The sequence below is a fragment of the Ursus americanus genome, chromosome 14, assembly GCF_024610735.1.
Source record: "Ursus americanus isolate L20-20 chromosome 14, mUrsAme1.1.p, whole genome shotgun sequence".
In the NCBI taxonomy this organism is placed as follows: domain Eukaryota; kingdom Metazoa; phylum Chordata; class Mammalia; order Carnivora; family Ursidae; genus Ursus; species Ursus americanus.
In genome coordinates this window covers 72312000-72330502 of record NC_142140.1, presented here as the reverse complement: position 1 = coordinate 72330502, position 18503 = coordinate 72312000, and the positions used below count along the sequence as shown (strand labels likewise).

Here is an 18503-nt window from a genome sequence, read left to right as displayed (position 1 = left end):
GGAAGGCAGGGGCCTTGTCCACGTCCTCCTCTGACACCGGGGCTTTCCCACCACTTGACGCAGAGCAGGGGCTCAGCAAGGGTTTGGGGACACCTGACCGGGTAACACGTCCCACGAAGCCCCACGACTGCTGGGCGGCATCACTCTCGTGCTGACGGCCGCCAGTCTCCACCCAGGAGGACCCTGAGATCAATCAGGGCAATCGGTGTGTTTCCCCCGCTCACGCCGTGAAACTGGGGCAATTGTTTTATCTTAACAGGCATGAGCTTGGGGGTCCCCAGGAGTATGGGCTGTGCACACACCAGGGCCCTTTCCGTGTCCAAGGTGGGGTGCTGATAGGAGGGAGGATCAAGGCTCCCCAGGAACATCCTGGAAGGACGCTTGGCTGCTTGCGGCTGGGCTCATGACGGCCTTGGGCCCCACGGAGCACGGGGAGGCCAGCTTTTGTCCCACCAGGCGGAGAGCGTCTGCCAATACAGGATTTTCGGAAGGACTTGTTTCGGGCGTCCACCACTGTGGAACAAGCCACCTCAAAGCACGGTGGCAGAAAACAATGGCCATTTCTGTCTGCTCATGGAGTTCGTGGGTCAGGAATTTAGACAGGGCACAGCAGGGAGGGCTTCTCTCTGACTCTCCACGTCTGGGGCCTCGGCGGGGACCTTCGTTATCAACGCGACAGGTGCCCACCCCCACTGACCCCGCAAGCTGTCCTCAGGAAATTATCCCACAGGAAGGTGTGCACACGGGCGCCAGGAAGTCGTGCAAGCACACGGGCTGCAGCCGCCTCCGAAACACTAAAAGAGTCCTGCGAGGCTGCCTATAAAGCCGTCACATCTCAGCGTCCGGTGTCTGCGCAGCGTGGTCTCCGGGATACGGCGGAGTGAGAAGGACAAGTTACACCGCTGTGTACAGTACGCGCCCCGGGCTGAAAGGAAACAGTCGGTGTTAGTAGATGGATACATGTGCCCACGTCTGATTCTCTGTGGAAGACACAGGAGGAAGGTACAAGCGACGGCTCTAGAAGCTGTGAGGGACTAGGTAATGGGAAGACCGGGGTCCGGGAAACTGACTGTCACTGCATATTGTTTCGTAATTTGAATTTGATGCCGTGTGAATATATTATCCATGTAGAATTAAAGTTCTATTTTTAAGATGCTCCCTTTTGATGCTGTTAGTCATAAGTTCAAACCTTCACGTGAAAACATTCCACACAGACGCCTTCGTTTGCTTGCCGGATGCCTTCTGTGCGCTGTGAAGCATGCAACAGGCGTGACTTGTTCAACACTCGTTGCTCCTGCCCACGACAGCTGCGCACGGTGGCCGTGCGTGAGTGCTGTCTGCGCGTGTCATCCCACACGTGCCTTTTTACGCTCCTCCCTGCAGCCAGGACTGGAAGCCCGGCGGGTGACTCGGCCGACAGAGGCACGGACAGGGCTTCCGCAGACAGGACGGAGGGAGAGGCCACCCCAGTCCGGGGTTCTGTGGCGCCTCGGGCCACAGGGGTGACAGCAGCACCCCAGGGGTGTGGCGCTCAACTCCTGCTCCAGCAAGCGGGAATCACGGTTCTGGGAAACACGATTTCTTCTCTTGCTCCCTCAATCTTAGGGGCCACAGCTGCTCCCTCTGGTTACTAGTCTGTGGGTGTCCTTATTGTCCCCTTGCTTCTCCTGCCCTCTCAACACCACTGTAAACAATGCCCTGTATTAAACTCCTTCTGCTTGAAGTACCTAGGGTGGCTTTCCCCCTCAACTAGACCCTGATTAACACACAGAGACAATCGCCCCCATTTTACAGATAAGAAAACTGAAACGCAGAGAGAGGAAGTGACTTAGCCAAAGGCAAACCCACCACCTCTCCTCCCTCACCATGCTCCCCGGTCCCGTTTCTGGAATATATCAAGCTCGCTCACACTCCAGAGCCTTCACCTGGACTCTCTCGGTGCAGAACATTCTGTCTGCAGCTCTGCCTGATCACTCTGTCTCTCTTCAGGTCCCATGCACATGTTACCTCTTGAAGGAGATGTCCTCCAGCCCCCCACAGTCTCCAAGTCCGTCTACTACATCATCCTGCTTCGTTTCTTCTTGGACAATCTCTGAAAATATTCAGTTGGTTGTTATCTCACTAGACTGAAAAGCGCACGAGATCAGTGTTCGTCTTACTACGTGCTGTGTCTGGTGCCTAAGCATGTGACGCAGAGTGCACTCAATGCTTATTTGCTAAGAATGCATGAAGGAAAAGGGTGCTCAATTATTTCTGAGCACCAGCGAGGACCCACCTTTCCCACTGTCTGTCTGCTTAGCCGTTCAGGGGTGGCTTCACTGCCTGGGAGGCCACGGGAATTCCAGCTTCCACCATTCAGCCTGTGCCCGCAGTGGGTGCTCCGTTTCTACATGCTGAGTGAACTAACCTGCCTGTAAACCTTCCAGATGTCTGGGCATTAAGAGTGATCAAGAGGCAACACTGGGGGTTGAGGGGGCTGTGTCTCAGCTCAACTCGGCAGACTGGAAGCAGACGGCCTGGTAGAGGTTAAGTGCAAGAGCCGGGGAGATGGGAAGATCAGCCTCCGTGCACAGCTGTTTGAGTACTTGCATTTCCTCTGTGCACTGGACATTGGCCTGGGACCTGTCGTCATTGATGAAGACAGTGGCATCCCCAGAGCTCCTCCTGAGAGGCACCACAGCATAGTGTCATCTCTGCAACCAGACAGCTTGGGTTCAATTCCTGGCACCATTCCTGACCGGCAGGGTGACCTTGGAAAGTCACTCATGTCCTCTGTGGCTTGGTTTCCTCATTTACACGGTGAGAACGTTGATAGTAACGGCATCACTTTCACAGGGTTGTCGTGAAGATCAATAGTTAATCACTTAACATACTTAGAACAGGGCTTGGCGTGACATCACCATCGGTTGTTACTGTTACCTGGGTGACATGTATGTACAAGTTCCATACATGTATCATCTCATGTAATGCTCAGAGCAGTCCCGTGAGGAGAGGGACTAATATCGCCCCCACTTTACATACAAGGAAACTGAGAAACAGGTTACAGAAGCAGTCCTAGATCCAGAGTGTGCAGCCAGGCTTCGCACCCAGCTGTTCTAGAATCCCTAGAGACCCTCCTCACCGCCACACTGGTCCAGAGAAAACGGGCCTGTCTGGAGGTAATGACAAGGCAGCATGGTAACTGTTCAGAGGTCTCTAGCAACACGTTACGTACACACTGGCACCGTGAGGCAGGGTTGTGTGACCTGAGCGGGCACTTCCGCGGTACCAGACGGGCCTAAAGTCTAAAGGAGAGTTGGCTGGGAGAGAAAGACGTTTTAGGGAAAACATGGCTTCGCTCCGGACTCACTAGCCTGGCAGGGTCCAGGCAGGAAGGAGAGGCAGGTGAAGCTGGCAAGACAGGCAACCTCCCAACTATCGAGGGGCTTCTAGATGGTGCTGAGGAGCTTGAGTTTCATCGTGTAGGTCATGAGGGCCTGTGAGAGGACCTGAAGCACTTAAATCTACTGCAGAATAAGAGCTGGAAGGAGATACCGACGAATGCTCAATGCTACGAGCGCCATCTACACCTGACAGCCCCGTGCCCAGGCGTGCTGAGTTCCGCCAGACTTGGATGCTGACAGCAAGCGCTGTGCTTCTTCCTGTCTCGTAATCTGGAGCACATTTTGACACACGAGAGTTGCTCAAATATTTATGGAACCAACTAACGTGTTGTAACGTTGTCCGTGGAAGCAGCAGAGGGACTACAAGTTCCAGCTCTGTGATCGCTCCTCCTCCAAACAGCCCAGAGGCCTGTTGGAGCGGCATCTACGAATCCCTGGGTTCGGTTTCGTCCATCCCGACTCTTTCCAGCAGCGTCCACGCAGGGAAATGCCGGCCCTGGGTAGGGCTCCCGTCAGGCGGTGTGATTTGCCCAGCATATACCCTCAAAGATACGGAAATAGGAGATTATGTTCACGTCCCCGCACCGAGGCGGGTGGGATGTGCGGTGGAGACTAAGGGCCTAAGTGGCCCTATCTGAAACGGGCTTTTCTCTATACAGGACCCTGTTTCTTTCACAGCAATGATCACATGTTGTAGTTTTTTCTCTTCTTTGCTTTGAGACTCTCAATTCCAACAGTCTGTAAGCAGGGACTTTCGGGGCAGAACGGGCGGCGTCTGTCTTGTCCCCAAAGCATCTCTGGAGTCCAGGGAATTTGGGGGAATGGTGCGCGAGTAGCGAGGGCCTCTGAGAAAGGCTGGTGCCGCCTCCGGCCCCTCGGTGACCTTAGTGGGCAGAGGCGGCTGTGAAGGGCAGGTCGGGACGCCTTCGCGGAGGGCGAGACCGAGACGCGGGCTGGACGCGCCGGCAGCGGGGCGGGCGTGAGGGCGACGAGCGCGGGGAGGACCGGGAAGCGGCGGGCCTGCCCCACGGGAAGCGCGGCGCCCCGACTCGGCGACTGTGGCGGGCAGCGGCGGGACTCCTCCCGCGCGGTGCTCTGGGAGTTGTAGGCACTTTCTTTCCGCTCTCTTTCAGCTCTTTGCTCTTGAACACCAAGGCCCTACAAGCGGCCGGGTGCCTGTGACTCCTAGGTTTTGAACTCTGGGAATTTTAATTTCTAAAAAGGTGCCCTGAATAGGACTCTTCCCAGGGCGCCTCCTTCCACTCCGCCCGGTTTGAGGACTACATTTCCCAGGCGGCCTCAAAGAGGCGGGGCTTCCGGCGCGAGAGATGCGTTGTGGACATTGTAGTCCCGGGGGGCTCGATTTCCACCTCCCGTGCAGTCCGGAGCTGTGGCCCGGACTACATTTCCCTTCCGTTCGCCCACAATCCCGGGGCCGCCTTGGCGCGAGACATTTGCGAGCGGAGTGTCTCCAAGATGGCCGCTTGGGGAAGGAGGCGTCTTGGCCCGGGCAGCAGTGGCGGCAGCGCCCGAGAGAGGTGAGATCCGGGGGCCTGTTGCTTTCCCAGGGCGAGTGGCTCAGGAGCCTGGAAGCCAGTGAGGCCTCCTGGGGCTGCACCGCTGTCCCTGCCTTCGTCCCCGGGCTCCCCTTTCTCGCCCACCGGCCCTCCTCGTACCCCTGCGGGGCACGCGGGGTTCCTGCGCCGGCCGATCCAGGATCTGGGTGGAAGCCGGCGCCCGCTCTAGCCCGACTGAAGCGGCCTCTGCGAAGGGCTCAAGGGGAGGTGACGATGGCGGGGCCGGGCGAGGTGGGCCGCGGCCATACAGGGGCCGGGCCGGGCCACGCGGGAAGGACCGGGAGCCCCGCGCAGGCCCAAGGGGACTCTCCTAGCATCCCGCGGCCGAGCGGCGTCCGAAGCTCCGGTCCCGCCTGGACACAAGCGTGGCCATCTCGGCCGCGACCCCTGACGTGGTGAGGAATGGTTCCCGGGAGGGAGAAGGAAGGGAAGCCTTCACGGAGTGGGCCAGCTGTGGGAAGGGCAGTGCGGTCTGCTCGTTTATCAGGGTAGCTTTAACCTTACTCAATTTGTTTCCCGGTCCGAGAGCCGGCCGCTTCCTCGAACCCTCGATTCTTGCGACTTTTCGAGGGTTCTCTGCAAGCGCCCCTGCCATGGAAGTCCTTTAAAGTGACCTTTCCTAATGAATGATGTGTGGATAGGGAGCTAGGGGCTTGTTTCTTCTAAGGTGGATCTCGATTTGGAGAACTCATTTCTAGAAGACGAGAGTGGAACAGTTTTTGTGTTTCGTGTTGAATTAACAGTTTTTGCTTCAGGAAAGCAATTTCAGCTAGTAGAAGCCACTAGAAGCTGTTCAGCTACTAGAAATTTGGGGGAAGGACGAGTATTGGTGGAGTCACCTGGATTCAACTGGTCTGTCAGTTTTGTTAGGGCTTGGTTGGTATAGCCGAGGTCAGCAAGAAAGTTGTGTGTTTGCTTTTTTTTGTCTCTTTGGAGAAGCTTTATATTAAACAGAAAAGTTCTCTTTCTCTCAACTATCCTCACTATTTCTTTTGATTCCATCACATACTCATTGCTGTTGCAGATGGTTTTCTCAGCTCAGAAGATTCTTCCTGTTTGGTACTTGTGATAGACCAGCTTGCATTTTATTCTTAAACTCAGAGTTATCCAACGTTGTCTGTTCTGCATTTCCTCTTCCGTGGAAAAGCAGTGAATGGCAAGCAGATATTTTTGTTTTTCCAACTCCCATGTGGTATTTCTTAGATCAGACCGTAGAAAAAGTTAAAGAAGTGACCTCGATGGTTTCCAGATGGCCTTTAAACCTGGCAGACGTTTTCAAGATCTTCAGTGCGACCATTAATCCTGTTTAGAAAAGCCAGAGTAGCTGAGAGAAAGGCATTTCTCCTTACTGGATAAAAACAGCTGGAAGGGCCAAATGGGAAAGCCCCAGACACCATACAAGGGCTGTGCCGGCACAAGTTAAGCTTTTATTGATCTAAGAAATCAGATACTGGGGATCTTATCTCCTTGGTTGGAGACAGGCATTAATTCAAAACTGAGTTTGCAAACTAGCAGCCCATTGGCTGAATCCAGCCCTTGACTGTTGATCCTCAGGTTTTAAAAAGAATTTAAGTCAGTTGCCAATACTTATAAGTTGAAAGATTTCACATAAAACTCTCCTTGAAAAGCTGAGTAGTGGCTGACTTTTTTTGGTCAGGGCAAGTGCTCTCTAGTTCATTACTCACCTGACAGCTTGACTCCTTGCAGTTACCTCCCTAGTCTCCCTAGGTGTGCAGGTTGCAACCTTTGACCTGGAACTGAAGGCTCTGCTCACACATGCAGATGCTGTATGTCAGCCAGGAATAGGGCATCAGATTTTGTGATTTGGGTGGCCCCATCTCTCTTCCTTCCATATATCATGGTGTGTGGCTGGGGGGGAACCCTTCTGTTTGCCTTTGCCAGGAGGCCCTGGCCAGGCTCTGTTGGAGGAGTCATTTGTCTGAGCCCAGTTTCCCTAAGATCCTCCCACGCTGAGCAGGGGATGGAAACCTAACCCGCTGCTGGGCCAGCTAGCTAACTTCTGGGCACACCTCCATTCCTGCTCAGTGGGTGGAAAGACTGTTCGGGTGGGGCAGGCTGGATTAATTGATTGCCCAGCACCGTAGATTAAGAGGCCCAAGCATATTATTGGCTCTTACGACTGAAATAGGCTGTTTATGGCTCTCTTAAATGAGTTTGTTCCATGTCACATTTGTGCTGGCTCAAATCTCAGCCTTGCATTGGAAGACCACTTTCCAGAATAGCTGGACACACCCAGCTGGAGTCTGCTTTATGCTGAAAGGGAAGGACACATTGCCTGGTTTGGGGCAGGAGCTGGAGCAGAGCAAAGCTTTGGGCAAACCTTCCAGATTTGCCAGTGGCTGCGAACTCCAAAGCATGACTTGTATTTAAAGGCCCTGCCCAGGGCCATACCGTCCACCAGAATTACTTACATCAACTGTGTATTAATGGCGGCCCACTTTAGAATGCTCAGCGTGTGAATTCTTTACCTGGTTCTTGAGTTTAGAGCTGTGTTCATTCAGTAGCCACTAGTCACATGTGGCAATTAAATTTTAATTAATTGAAAACAGGGGCACCTGGCTGGCTCAGTCAGTAGAGTGTGGGACTTTTGACCTCGGGGTTGTGAGTTCGAGCCCCACGTTGGGTGTAGACATTACTTTAGAAAAAAAATCTTCAAAAATTAATTAAATAAAAATAAATAAGATGAAAAAATTCAGCTCTTCAGTCACACTAGTCACATTTCAAGTGCTCAGTGGCCACATTGGGGCTTGGGGCTACCATATTGGGTAGGGCAGATATGGAACACCTCCATCACCGCAGAAATCTAGTGATGCGACAGCACTGGTCTAGACTAAAATAGGAGAGGGGTGGAAACAGCAAACTGCTAGCTGCTTGCATGTTGATTTTTCTCTCCACTCCATTAAATCCAGGGACTCAACAGTGTTTGTAATGAAGAACATCAGACTCTGAGCTGTAACCTGAATTCTTGTCCAAAATTGAGCACACTGGCAGCGAGCACACGAAACAGATTGCCACTTGTCCTGTCGGCGTCTTTGAGACACCCTTGCCCATCTAGGAAGGCACAGTGCAGGTATCCGTGTGTTCTGCCGCTTGGGTGCCACCCCGGACCAGCTCCCAGACGGTCCCGCCTGTCCTACTTGGGCTGCTTGTCTTCACTCCCTCAGGGCCTCTGAGCGTCCCTGAGTTCTCCGTGATTGCTGGAATGTGAGTATAGCCACGTACTCTCAGCTCCGCTCTTCTCAGCATGGGAAGATGTACTGGATCCGATTCTGATCCTGATGTGACGCACCAGCGCTGTTACAGACCTGGGTGTTCAGAGGGCCTGGCCTACGCCTAAAGGCCCAGGTTTTCAGGGGAAGTCACTTCTTGAGGCCCCTCCCCTGGCTTGTGCGGCGGTGTGCCTGTGTTTTTAGGCAGCCAGTCCCGTGGGATTATGGCCACCTCTTTCTGTACCCTACCTTCTTTCCCGGGACTCGGTCCTCCTTTTTTGACAGCGTTGCTTTAATACGTGAATCGGAGAGACGTGGTCCTGGATGGCTGGTGGAGGGTTTAGGTCCCGGTCCAGCTGAACAGATGGGCCACAAGCCATGTGGGCAGGTGGCTCACATTCCGGGAGTGACGTTCTCCTCATTCTGATCTGATCCTTCCCTTCTAGAGCTGAGGACCCTTAGTGGTCTGGGGTATTTTTTTTCCTCTTGGAAAACTGCCTTTCTGGCTCTAGTATGTGGTAAACGTGTTTCTTTCCTCCTGGTCTGGGTGAGCCACACGCATAGAGCATCCGCACCTGAGTCTCTAGGTGCCTGGGGCCTCCCCAGCAGGCTCCCAGAAGGTGGAGTCGTGCGCACTCGGGCCACATGCTCTGATCCCGGAAATTGGGTGTTGCAAGTTAAGGTCATCACCAGGGTTCATCCTCTCAAGGCACGACTTTCCATTTTCCTTGATTGACTTGAGCGGTCTGGTTCCAGCAGCAGTACCTCAGGCCTCAGGTCCTTTAGGCCCCATTTCAGCTCCGGCCCAACTCTGAAGAAGGGTGGGATGCTCTTGTACGCGGGGAGGGGAGGAGGAGGCCGAGGCCAGGCCTGAGTTGGGCTTCTCTGCCTGGGGCCTCAGTGAGCGGGGGCAGTGGGAGGAGGTGGGATGTCCTCCCCAGAGCAAATGCTCGGGCACCTCCCAGCTGCCGCTGTGTTCTGTCCCTGCCGCCAGCAGCAGCATTATGGGCCACGAGTCGTAGGAGTCCTTTAGCTCAGGGCTGTTCCGTAGGATTTTCTGCCATAACAGAAATGTTCTGTCTCTGTGCTGTCCGTTAGGGTAGCCATTGGCCACAGGTGGCCGTGGAGTGTTCGAAGTGTGGCCCTTACATCTCAGGAGCTGGATTTCTTACTTGACAGTTTCAGTTAAACAGCCGTGTGGGCCTTACACTGGGGGGTGCTTTGCAGCTGTCACTTTGGTTGGCATTGCTGACCCCACTCCACCCTCGCTGCGGCACTCGCTCGGAAAGACCTAGGGCCTTTGCCCTGTTTGACCTGAGGCAGTGTGGCTTACAGCAGCAACGGCTTTTGCCCTTGGCCACAGAGCCGGCGAGTCACCGAGAGGGAACTAGAATCCAGGTCTCCAGACTGCCACACCCGGTGCACTGTGTCCTTATTCCCAGAGCAGAGCGCTCTGCGGTTCCCGGAGCAGCGGGGCTTTCTCTGAAACAGGGGACTACATCAGGAAGTTCCTTGGCCTGTTTGGAATCACCCTCAGCATTTGGGGCTACATGCCTGTGCCTTTCTGTCTGAATTGGACTTTAAATCCACAACATAGAATCCTCCTGCTTTCTTTGGCTCCCGAGGAAGTGACTTTTGGTTAGCCAGAAGTGCCTTCTAGATCTGGGGGGTAGAGGTAAAGTCCGGCACCTCACAAAGCACAGGTAATGAGGTGGCCACATGCTTACTAGGTGGAAAGCAACCGACATATGGACCTAGTTTAATTTTTCACCCACCCGGTCTCTTAATTACTGTAATTGGTTCTCTTGCCACTCATTTCAGATGAGCTTGCACTAATGTCGTTGGTAACCTGTCACATTCAGGTCTGGTGCTGGGGATACTGTGCTGAAAACGCAGTCTGTCTCCCAGAGCTCCAAACTGACGTGCTTTGTATTTCAGACGGAGGAGCTCACGGCCCGGGAGCCCAGGGCCTGCTCCAGGAAGTGGGCCCAAAGCAAGTGCTTCCGCTAGAACACGTAGATTAGCCTCTTCCGGTTCGGCCAGGACCAGAAGTGATGGTGGCCTGCGCGGCCCCTGGGCCAGTGCTTGCTTGAGCCGACAGGGAGATGGAACTTTCCTCCTGCTCCCTGGCAGGACTGCAGGGGGCTGAGAGCAGCAGGATACCTCAGCCATGAGATGCTGCCTGTGCCCAGGCTCGCGGTGGTGGGCTCGTGCCCTGCTAGCACGGGCTTCTCCGCAAGCACGGAGACGCTGCCGGAGCGGAACTGGGCTCCCTCCTGCTCACCTCGGCTGTGGACGGCCCGCGGCTGCGTGGCCTCGTCACCCCGAGGGATACGGAGCTGTCCAATGACAGTCTTCTTTTTAAGAAAAAGTTGGCCGTTTATTTTCCCATTATAAAAGAAGCACCTGTGTATTTGTTTTCTTTAGAAAAATACAGAAACCTATGAAGGAAAATAAAGTTTTAGTCACCTGTTAGGCCACCATCCAAAGAAAACCATTGTTGACTTCTCTTCGTGTCCGGCATCTTTGATACTTCCCTCCAGATGTTTTGTCTTGGATTTTAAAAAACTGTATGTTAAACACATCAAAAGTATGTTTCTAACATGTGAAAAGTCATACACTTGCTACCGTATGTCTGACCCTTGAGAACATTATGCTTATTGAAAGAAGCCGGTCACAAAAGGCCACAGACATGATTGCATTTACATGGAATGTCCAGAACAGGCCAGTCTTTCGAGTAAGTGGAGTGGGACTTGCCAGGCGCTGGGGAGGGTTGGGGGAAATGGGGAGCGATGGGGTTTCTTTTTGGGGTGATGGAAATACTCCAGAAATGATCGTGGCGCTTGTTGCGCGAGGCAGTGAAGGCGCTGAGCCACTGAACTGCAGATTCCAAAGGAGCGAATTGTGCGGCCTGTGACCCCGGTCTCAAGCCGCTATGAGAAGAGTGCACATCAAAGCCACAGGGCGATGCCACCATCAGGATGGCTCCTATTAATAACAGAAACAAAACCGAAAATCAGAAGCATTGGTGGGAAGGTGGAGTAGCCGGAACCCTCCTGCTGTTGTGGTGGGAACGTGAGGGATGTGCCGGAGGGTCGCGCGGCGGTTCCCCGGCACTGAGCACATGCTGCAGCCGTTCTACCCCCTAGACGTACGTGCAGGAGAACTGACAGTGCAGACGTGAGCACATCGCTTTTACCATGTTCACAGAGGCATTACCAGTAGCTGGAAGGTAGGCGTAGCCCAAGCCTGATCGATGGATGAGCAAGTGTACGGACATCCGCTGGAGGGTTTATTCATCCTTAAAAAGAGAGGAAATTCTGACTCCTGCTGTAGAACATGGGTGAACCTTGAAAACATCCTGTCGAGTTGAGTAGCCAGTTGCAGGACAGATACTGTATGATTTCACTTACGTGGGGTACCTGAGGTGGTCCCACTCAGAGCCACCAAGTCGAAGGGTGGGGCAGGGGTGGGAGCTGTTGTTTCACGGTGCAGTTGTGGCTTTGCAAGCTGAAACCGTCCTGGAGCATGGCTGCAAGACAGCCAGGAGGTACCTAGCGCTCCCAAGCTGTATACCTGCAGATGGTCAGGACGGTCCATGTTACGTGCTTCACCACGCTCTGGAGACAGTGAATAAACCTCGGCTGAAGGAGAGAACTAGCATTGCCCCGGCGCACGTGTCCCTTCCGGCAGGCGGAGGCGCCGTGCTCATGACTTCAGAGCACACGTGAAGACGGTCCGAAGTAGCAGCGTCTCCTTCGGTTCTCTGTGCAGCTCCTCCACCCTACAAGTGAGGGATGCAGCCGTACCTCCATTTCCCCCCTGGTGGAGGAACAGCCCGATTTAGCGATCTCTTCGCATCCGTGCTGCTCTCTGGGCCCAGACGGTGCTGCTTGGATCATTTTTGTATAACTCTGACTTTTGGGGAGGTATCTCCAGACTTTGCGGATCCCATGTCCGAGACTCCTTTTGTAATTCCAGATTCCTCTGAGACCAGCTTCCCGATGGCGTAGGGGACCACGGGGCCACATGCTGGGCAGGCTGCCAGGTGCAGAGAGGGTGCCCACGTCCGGGGATTGGACTTCGTCGGGCTGGTTCTCCATTATGGCCACCTTTTCACTGGAAAGCCGGTGTTCCCAGGGGATTCCTCTGATGATCGTTTCCCAACTACCGCCAGAGCAGATTCAGAGGAGAAGAAAGGGTCTCAGGCCCACTCTGGTGGAAGGCAGAGGGAGGCCAAGTCACAAGCCCCAGTCACAAGTGCCCATGACCCTGAGGCAGCGTCCACAGCGGCCCCTCCAGCTCCGATGGGTTGATGCGTGCTCCGCAGGCTAGTTAAGGGTTCAGCATTGCAGACTGATCTCAGCATTGGCAGAGGGCGTTGAGGAGCGTGACCCTGTTCTATAAGTACCGTGGATCGTGCTAAATCCAAAAGGTTCAAAAGTTATTTGGTAAAGGAGTTTCCCTTTTCTTCCCGGAGCCACTCCATTCCTCTCCCCAGTGATGGTCATAATTCTCAGGTCTTTGTATATCCAGGAATGTTCTGTATGTTTAAAAGCAAATGTATACTTTTTTTATCCCTAAAGATTTTACTTATTTGAGAGAGACAGAGAGAACACAAGTGGGGTGAGGGGCAAAGGGAGAAGCAGACTCCCCGCTGAGCAGGGAGCCCCGATGCGGGGCTTGATTCCAGGACTCCAGGATCATGACCTAAGCCCAAGGCAGACGCTTAACTGACTGAGCCACCCAGGCGCCCCTAAAAGCAAATGTATACCTGTTTAAAAGTACACTAAAGGTAACATTACTATAATCACTGTTCTTTACTTGCCTTTTTCACTTTATTTTTGGATACTTTTCCATCAGTGCTTTCTCTTTCTCTTTTTATATGAACTTTTTAAGATTTATTTATTAGAGCGCCAAGTGGGGGGAGGAGCAGAGGGAGAGAAGATAAGCCGACTGTGCACTGAGTGCAGAGCCCGACTCGAGGGCTTAATCCCAGGACCCTGAGATCATGACCTGAGCCGAAACCAAGAGCCAGATGCTCAACCGACTGCGCCACTAGCCGCCCCTACACGAACTCTTTATTATGCACGCTTACTGGTCATTTCACACCTGTTGTGAAAAGCAAAACTACAGTCTCTTAGGAAGCCCCAAAGACTCCAATTAGCATTCTTTTTTTTTTTTTTTTAATCTGCATTTGCGTACCAGGGCTCAAATTAGGGGTTGGCTGGTGATGGCCTAAAATTGTTCAAGTCCGCTGGGTTCCTTCCTTAGTTGGGTGACATGTGACCAGGAAACAAAAGCATATCACCTGTGGGTGGGCACTGGGGTAGCTGGGCGGCAGGAGACACAGCTCTGTCCTGGGAGCGCTCGGCCACCAGGTTTCCGAAGTAACAGCCATGGCAACCACGTGGACTGAATCCAGTGGTCCGGGCAGCTTTTAAAATCTATAGTTGGAGGGACGTGACACCTGGACTACTAGTGACACGTGGACAACTGCCCCAGCCCAGGTGGAAGGAGTAGACGCTGACTGCTTGACGGGGTGGCCTCTAACGGGGCCTCCAGCATGTGTGCGCGCGTGCGTGCGCGTTTTGAACCTCTGTGTCTCCTTCTGTGTATAACACAGAATCCTGGAAACCGACTTCTCACGACTTCAGATGACATCCCTGCCCAATGAAACAATCTGTTCGCTGAATTTGGGAATAGCGGTTTGGCTTTAAGAGCAGAATTCGTGTCAGGCCAGTGAGTATGGCTCTGCCTGCCGGGCTGGCTTCAGAGGCTGCCTTGTTGGAAGTACTTCAGTGTGGCTTCTGCTCTTTTGTTTTTACACTACGGGTAGCTGGTTGATGGTGATGGGCAGCAGTGGGGTGACCTGCTCCCAGAAGGCTGTCGGGGCTTCAGGAAGCTGTGGTGTGCTTTGGCAAGGTTCGGTGGTGTGCTGGACGAGCACCCCCGTGTCTACACACGCTCGTGGGAGCCGTGCTGTTCATGGCTGTCCACGGCCAGAACGCAGCGGGTCTGCTCACTGTTCCCGTGCCGTCGGGCCGGTCATCTGTGTCAGCAAGCGAGAGGGGAGTGCCTTGCTCACCACGCCTGCCCTTGGGATGGGCTGGGGAAAGGCGGGCGGCGTGGATATGGATGCCAGCTGGGCTTGCAGAAGTGATGGCAGCAGGGGGCTGGGGGAGGGCGAGGTGGGGTCTGCCCACTGATGTGTTTCCAGAATGGAGCAGCCTGTTCCGGGTGTGGGGTTTCAACTGCCGTTTTCTTATGGGGCCTCATGACGTTCAGGATGGCTACAGTCTGCTGGGCAGAGAGGGCACTGTATGCTAAGGTTGATTTGGGGTTCGGGCAGGAACATTCTATAATTCCAACCTTGACACCCACGTTTTGCTTTCAATGTTCTGGAGGGACTTTGTGGCCAGAAAGGCCTCCTTGGCCTCACTTTGATGGTCAGTGGGACACACACTGACTTGGAAGTAAGTGCCTCTTCACAACTTGAGAACCCAAGGGAAGTCGGGGCTGCCTGGGAGCGAGCCCTCGCCCTGGTGCTGCACACGTGGGGCCAGTCAGCCCAGGCCCAGTGCCTCTAACTTCTGCTGTGAGTGAGCAGCCAGCGTGAGACCCTGCCTCTTAGGTTTGCTTGTTTGCTACAGGTGGCTTCTAAAGTGCTGAATCCTGCCTGGCAGGAGTAACTGAAACAAGCTCCATTTCCCCTCCCTGAATTCAAACCAAATGGAGGCCTTGAAAGGGAAAACCCTCTTTTCCCGTTTCATCAACTTCCGGTGGATTCTTCCGGAAACAGCTCATTAACTCCTTCTGGAGAGGCAGCCCCAACTACTGGCTCACCGTAGTGAGCTGCTCTAGCAATGTCCCATGTTTAGGAGGCTTCTCGTCTGACCCCCAGGGAACGACTTCTCCCCAGTGCACACTGTTTAATTAGGGCCTGTGATTTAATTAGGAGGCTTCCCTGAGCCCAACTTAATTATAGTTACTTTTGCAGAATAAAGAGTTCCCTCTGCCTAAGTCCCAGCCAGTGCTTTTGCTAAAGTGGTTCCCACGTGGGAATGGAGGCCCCTCCTGGAGGATGCCCTCCCTCTGCACTTGGGGGCGCACCCAGCCCATTACCAGTGACTTTTCATTTCTGATGTGACCACGGGAGAGTACTGAGCAGTTGTTTTTCTAACAGAGGGAAACTCTCTGACTCTTTGCTTATCTGTTGGCTAGAAGTAGTTTTTATTGTGCTGAACCCTGCCTGGGATTAATAACTGGAAGGAGTGCTCAGTGGTCTCGCTTTCCGACCGCCCGCCCTTTTTCCTTGAAGCGTACCCCTGACAATCCAGGTTTCATCACACTTAACGTGGCATTTGATCTTTGAAGGAGGGCCAGGACCAGAGGTTCTGGGGATGACCTTGTTTTAAAAGCCTTCACTTGTCCTTAATGTGCACGGTCCCTGATGAGGAAGCTCTGAGCCCGGCTCCCCTGTGGCTTTCCTCTGAGTGGCTGCTGGGTGTGTGTGCCTGGGATGTGGGGAGCTGGTGGCCTCGTGTCCTTGAGTACTTAGGGCTGTGCTACTCGTTGGGACAGTCGGAGCTCAGGTGGGTGGGCCGCATTCACCTTTGTAGGGCTCAGTACACTCGTCCGGAGCCCGGTTAGGGGGGCATGGGCCTGGGTGGGAGGAGCAGTGAGCACCAGGAGCCAGACGGGGGTTCCTGGACCTCCTCTCCTTTGTGATGGTCTGACCAGCCCAGGGACCAGGGGCTGCTGTTCACTGAGGCATGTGAAAGGTGCCCTGCACTGCCTGGTAAAAGGGTTAAGTGACTTGATCCAGCTTCACGAGCTGTGTCTAGCAGTGTGCCCCTTGGAGGCTGGTAGAAAGAAGGCTTTTTACTGGATGAACTGAGAACACAAAACTAGGAGAAACGGTATACGCTGGATGGCGGTATGGAAATTCAGAAAGATCTGGACGGGCTGAAACAAGCCAAATGGAAATGACAAGGCGTGTACAGGTCTATATTTAGGTTTGCCCATCAGGGGTGTGGAAAGATTCTGCTTTGGATGCGAAGTTTGCGCTGGAGAGACGTCAAATAGAGTCCTGAAACCGCCTAAAATGCCCCCGTGGCCCATGGTCACAGCCAGCTCTGTGGCCTTGAGTCACAGCAGAGTCGTCCCTGAGCCTCCAGTTTGTCTTCCGCCGGTGAGGGTCAGGTCACCCATCCCTAGTCCCCGGGGAAGCTGGATCAGCTCAGCCACTTGAAGTGGGTCTTTGTGAACAGTGTTTCTTATGTGAGAGAAGTGTTTACTGGCAACAAATACAGAGTCCTGGAGGCACAGCGTCAGAATGGGCGGGAACCTCTGGGGGCCCTTCATGTGTCCCTCTTACACTGAATTTCATTGTCACTGTCCTTGAGGCCTTGTCTTTTCCTAATTAAAGCAGAGGGCTGCTTTTTCTAAGCTGTGTGCTGGTGTGCCTGGGGCTGCTGGCCTCGGTGCTTTGCACAGCTCGTTCTCCTGTGACGGCCAGAGGAGTTTTGTTCTCAGTCATCCGAGGCGAAGACCACCCTGTGGGTCTTCTGTTCTGCAGGCCGGGGATGACTACTCTTGAACCTTGCAGAGGGCAGAGTGCTTGGCACTCTCGGCCTTGGGTCTGTTGGTTTCTATTGGAAAATCCTCCTCCTTCGATTGCTCTGGTTAACCAAGAGCACGTTTCATCTGGCCAACCTTGGGCCTCCATGTGGATGTGATTCTGGGCTGAGACCTTCTTTCTTCCTTGGGGCTCCTGTGCGAGCTCAGCTCTGTCGGTCCACTGCCTTGGGCTAAGTGCCAGGCCGGTACACATTGCAGGCGGTCGTCTCCTCAGAGATCAGGGTGCTCCTGCTGTGTCTCTCTACCTTTCACTGTCTTCTCTCAGAAAAAAAATTCTTGGGACACCTGGGTGGCTCAGTCAGTTAAGCGTCTGCCTTCTGCTCAGGTCGTGATCCCAAGGTCCTGGGATCAAGCCCCACATCGGGCTCCTTGCTCAGCGGGGAGCCTGCTTCTCCACCTGCTTGTGTTCTCTCTCTCTCAAATAAATAAAATCTTTAAGAAAAAATTCCTTAGTGACTACTTGTATATTGGGTTCCAAAGAAGATAAAAACATAAGTAAGACGTGGTGCCCTTAAGAGCTCAGGCTCTCTGATGAGCCTGAGGCCCAGGCTTCGGACACGGACTCCTCCCAGTGTCTCAGCACAGAAGCGGGTACATGCTTCTCAGCCTCACTGTCTCACTGTCTCCTCTTTCTCCCCCCTCCCCCCCAAGGGTGAGCTTGTCGGCCACAGACTGTTACATCGTGCACGAGATCTACAATGGGGAGAACGCCCAAGACCAGTTCGAGTACGAGCTGGAGCAGGCCCTGGAAGCCCAGTACAAGTACATCGTTATCGAGCCCACACGCATCGGCGACGAGACGGCCCGCTGGATCACTGTGGGCAACTGCCTGCACAAGACCACCGTGCTGGCGGGCACCGCCTGCCTCTTCACCCCGCTGGCCCTGCCCTTAGATTACTCCCACTACATCTCCCTGCCCGCCGGCGTGCTCAGCCTGGCCTGCTGCACCCTCTACGGGATCTCCTGGCAGTTTGACCCCTGCTGCAAGTACCAAGTGGAGTACGACGCCTATAAACTGTCCCGCCTGCCCCTGCACACACTCACTTCCTCCACCCCGGTGGTGCTGGTCCGGAAGGACGACTTGCACAGAAAGAGACTGCACAACACGATAGCACTGGCCGCCCTGGTGTACTGTGTAAAGAAGATTTACGAACTCTACGCCGTATGATTTCAGTAGGACGGGGAGAGCAGCAAACGACCCAGCCCACGGGAGACAACAGTACTCAGATCGCCACAGTAACAGCTTTTGCTCTGTGAGGCAGCGGAGCCCGGGAAGGGGTTGGGCTTGATACTTGTTATTTTTTTAAAAAAATAACACAGATCACAGGTGTACCGAGGGTTTTTCAACTCATTGCACTAAGATGTGGATTTCCATAACCCACAGGGGGTCTGAGCTGTGGAAGTCTGAGGGGCGGTGGAATGTTGACGGCAGCAACGCTACTGAGGGGGTGTGAATGCGCTTGCGGGGTGGGGGGGAGGTCTTTCAGTCTGTTGTTTAACTGTACCATCCAGAGCCAACCAGAAGCTATTGACCATTAAAATTATGAGAATTTCAGCTTCGGGTGTCTTCTCTTTCCCTGACCGCCTGCAGCTGCTGTGGGCGGGCGCTTGCTCGGGGGAGCATTGGGCACCGCGGGAGCCGTTGGCCCTGCTCCTTGCTGCGGCCTGGC

At 54.0% G+C, this 18503-nt stretch overlaps 1 protein-coding gene across 4 annotated transcripts; it reads left to right on the top strand.

The window, feature by feature from the left end:
* The first annotated feature begins 4696 nt into the window (after positions 1-4696).
* TMEM11 (transmembrane protein 11) lies at positions 4697-18388 on the top strand. 4 transcript variants are annotated; one of them, XM_045778149.1, is made up of 3 exons: positions 4697-4921; positions 7891-8051; positions 17485-18388. In XM_045778149.1, the coding sequence occupies exons 1-3, from the start codon at positions 4712-4714 to the stop codon at positions 17999-18001; spliced, it is 888 nt and encodes a 295-aa protein (XP_045634105.1). In that variant the 5' UTR covers positions 4697-4711; the 3' UTR covers positions 18002-18388. The 4 variants fall into 4 exon arrangements, with proteins under 4 accessions (XP_045634105.1, XP_045634108.1, XP_045634107.1 ...); XM_045778152.2 differs by lacking the exon at positions 7891-8051 and having other exon boundaries at positions 4765-4921; XM_045778151.2 differs by lacking the exons at positions 4697-4921; positions 7891-8051 and adding an exon at positions 4957-5355.
* Positions 18389-18503: the final 115 nt, after the last annotated feature.